Source organism: Alexandromys fortis, unplaced genomic scaffold (genome assembly GCF_014885135.2).
Source record: "Alexandromys fortis isolate MF-2015 unplaced genomic scaffold, M_Fortis_MF-2015_v1.1 scaffold_205, whole genome shotgun sequence".
Lineage (NCBI taxonomy): Eukaryota > Metazoa > Chordata > Mammalia > Rodentia > Cricetidae > Alexandromys > Alexandromys fortis.
The window spans coordinates 696,979-699,626 of record NW_026068107.1 but is presented as its reverse complement, the minus strand read 5'-3'; the positions used below and the strand labels follow the sequence as shown (position 1 = coordinate 699,626).

Here is a 2,648-nt window from a genome sequence, read left to right as displayed (position 1 = left end):
CTGGCTTCTTGGTTTAGCTGTTAGACTTGAATATGGAGATAATGCTGAAAAATACAAGGACTTAGTACCCGATAACAGGAAAAATACTGACGACACAGCTAAAAATGCAGAGCCATTGATCAACCTGGACGTAAATAATCCTGATTTTAAGGCTGATGTCATGGCTCTGGCTAACCTCCTTCAGATTCAATGTCATGATGATTACTTGGTAATGCTTAAGGCAATTCGCATTTTGGGTCAGGAGCGTCTAACACAGGATGCAGTTGCTAAAGCAAATCAAACGAAAGAGGGCTTACCTATTGCTTTAGACAAACATATTCTTGGCTTTGACACAGGAGATGCAGTTCTGAACGAAGCTGCTCAGATCTTGCGATTGCTGCACATAGAAGAGCTCAGAGAGCTACAGACGAAAATTAATGAAGCCATAGTAGCTGTTCAGGCAATCATTGCTGACCCAAAGACAGACCACAGACTGGGGAAACTCGGAAGATGAGCACACCAGGATTTCAGCTTCTCGCCTGCCTAGTGTGCTGGGAACCATGTGCATCGGCATGTGTTTGGAAATCAAATGTCACATTTTCGAGGGAGGAATCCCAGGAAATTGGCCATGTTCTAGAGATTTCCCACCATTGCTTTTTTTTTTTTCTTTAATAAAGTTGGGGAAAGTAAAAAAAAAAAAGCCAAGGACAATGGCACTGAGTTTTGATCCTACTTCATGTTCTGGCTTTGTGGGAGCCTAGCCAGTTTGGATGTCCACCTTCCTAGACCAGGATGGAGAGGGAGGACTTTCGACTTTCCACAGGGCAGGGAACCCTGACTGCTCTCCAGACTGGAGAAGGAGGGGGAGAGGAGTGGGGGGAGGGGTAGAAGAGTGGGAGGAGGGGGAGGGAAAAGGGAGACGGGGAGGAGGTGGAAATTTTTTTTCAATAAAAAAAAAATTAAAAAACAAGTAGTACTAATAGGCCGGGTGGTGGTGGTGCACGCCTTCAATCCCAGCACTCTGGAGGCAGAGGCAGGCGGATCTCAGTGAGTTGGAGACCAGCCTGGTGTATAAGAGCTAGTTCAAGGACAGGCTTCAAAACCTACAGAAAAACCCTGTCTCAAAAAACCAAAAGAAAAAAAAAGTAGTGCTAATAGGAAAGTTCATAGCACTAAGTGTCTACATAAAGAACCTGGAGAAATCTCACACTAACAACTTAACAGCACAGGAAATAATCAAATTCAGAGCCAAAATCAATAAAATAGAAGCAAAAAAAATACGAAGAATCATGAACAAAGAGCTGGTTCTTCAAGAAAATAAACAGGATAGACAAACCCTTATCCAAACTAAGCAAAAGGCAGAGAGAGAATATCCAAATTAACAAAATCAGAGATGAAAAGGTGGGTATAACAACAGACACTGAGGAAATATAGAGAATCATAAACCCATACTTCAAAAACCTGTACTCCACAAAATAGGAAAATTTAAAGGAAATGAGCAATTTTCTGGTACCATAAATCAAAATTAAATCAAGACCAGATAAACAATTAAAATAGACCTATAACCCCTAAGGAAATAGAGGAAGTCCTCAAAAGTCTCCCAACCAAAAAAATCCCAGGGCCATATGGTTTCAGTGCAGAATTCTACCAGAATTTCAAAGAAAAGCTAATTCCAATACTCCTCAAATTGTTTCACAGAATAGAAAAAGAAGAGACATTGCCAAACTCTTTTTAGAATTACCCTGATACCCAAACCACAAAAAGATGAAACTAAGAAAGAGAATTACAGACCAATCTCACTCATGAACATTGATGTAAAAATACTCAATAAAATACTGGAAACCAAATCCAAGAACACATCAGAAAAATTATCCATTATGATCAAGTAGGCTTCATCCCAGAGATGCAGGGCTGGTTCAACATACGAAAATCTATCAATGTAATCCACCCTATAAACAAACTGAAAGAAAAAAATCCACATGATCATCTCATTAATTGCTGAAAAAGCCTTTGACAAAATCCAACATCCCTTCATGATAAAGGTCTTGGTGAGAGCAAGAATACAAGGAACATACCTAGACATAATAAAGGCAATATACAGTAACCCAATAGCCAACATCAAACTAAATGGAGAAAAATGCAAAGTGATTCCACTGAAATCAGGAACAAGACAAGGCTGTCCACTCTCTCCATATCTATTCAATATAGTACTCAAATTTCAAGCTAAAGAAATAAGACAGAAAAAGGAGATCAAGAGCATACAAACTGGGAAAAAAAGAAGTCAAAAATTTACTATTTGCAGATGACATGATAGTATAGATAAGTGATCTGAAAATTTTACCAGGGTACTCCTACATCTGACAAATACCTTCAGTAATGTGGCAGGATATGAGATTAACTCAAAAAAAAAATCAGTAACCCTCTTTTATACAGATGATAAATGGGCTGAAAAAAATCAGAGAAACATTACCCTTTGCAATAGCCACAAACAACCTAAAGTATCTTGGGGTAGCTCTTACCAAACAAGTGAAGGACCTGTATGACAAGAACTTTAAATCTTTGAAGAAAGAAATTGAAGAAGATACCAGAAAATGGAAAGATCTCCCATGCTCTTGGAATCCTACCAAAAGCAATTTACAGATTCAAATGCAATCCCCAACAAAATCACA

The 2,648-nt window shown here is 38.8% G+C and overlaps 1 protein-coding gene across 1 annotated transcript; it reads left to right on the top strand.

Moving 5' to 3' along the window:
• Nucleotides 1-4: 4 nt before the first annotated feature.
• Nucleotides 5-670, top strand: LOC126489735 (RNA transcription, translation and transport factor protein-like; the record flags this gene model as incomplete). The annotated part of the gene is made up of 1 exon (XM_050124198.1): nt 5-670. A coding segment is annotated over one exon (489 nt), but the record flags the coding sequence as incomplete, so codon positions are not given.
• Nucleotides 671-2,648: the final 1,978 nt, after the last annotated feature.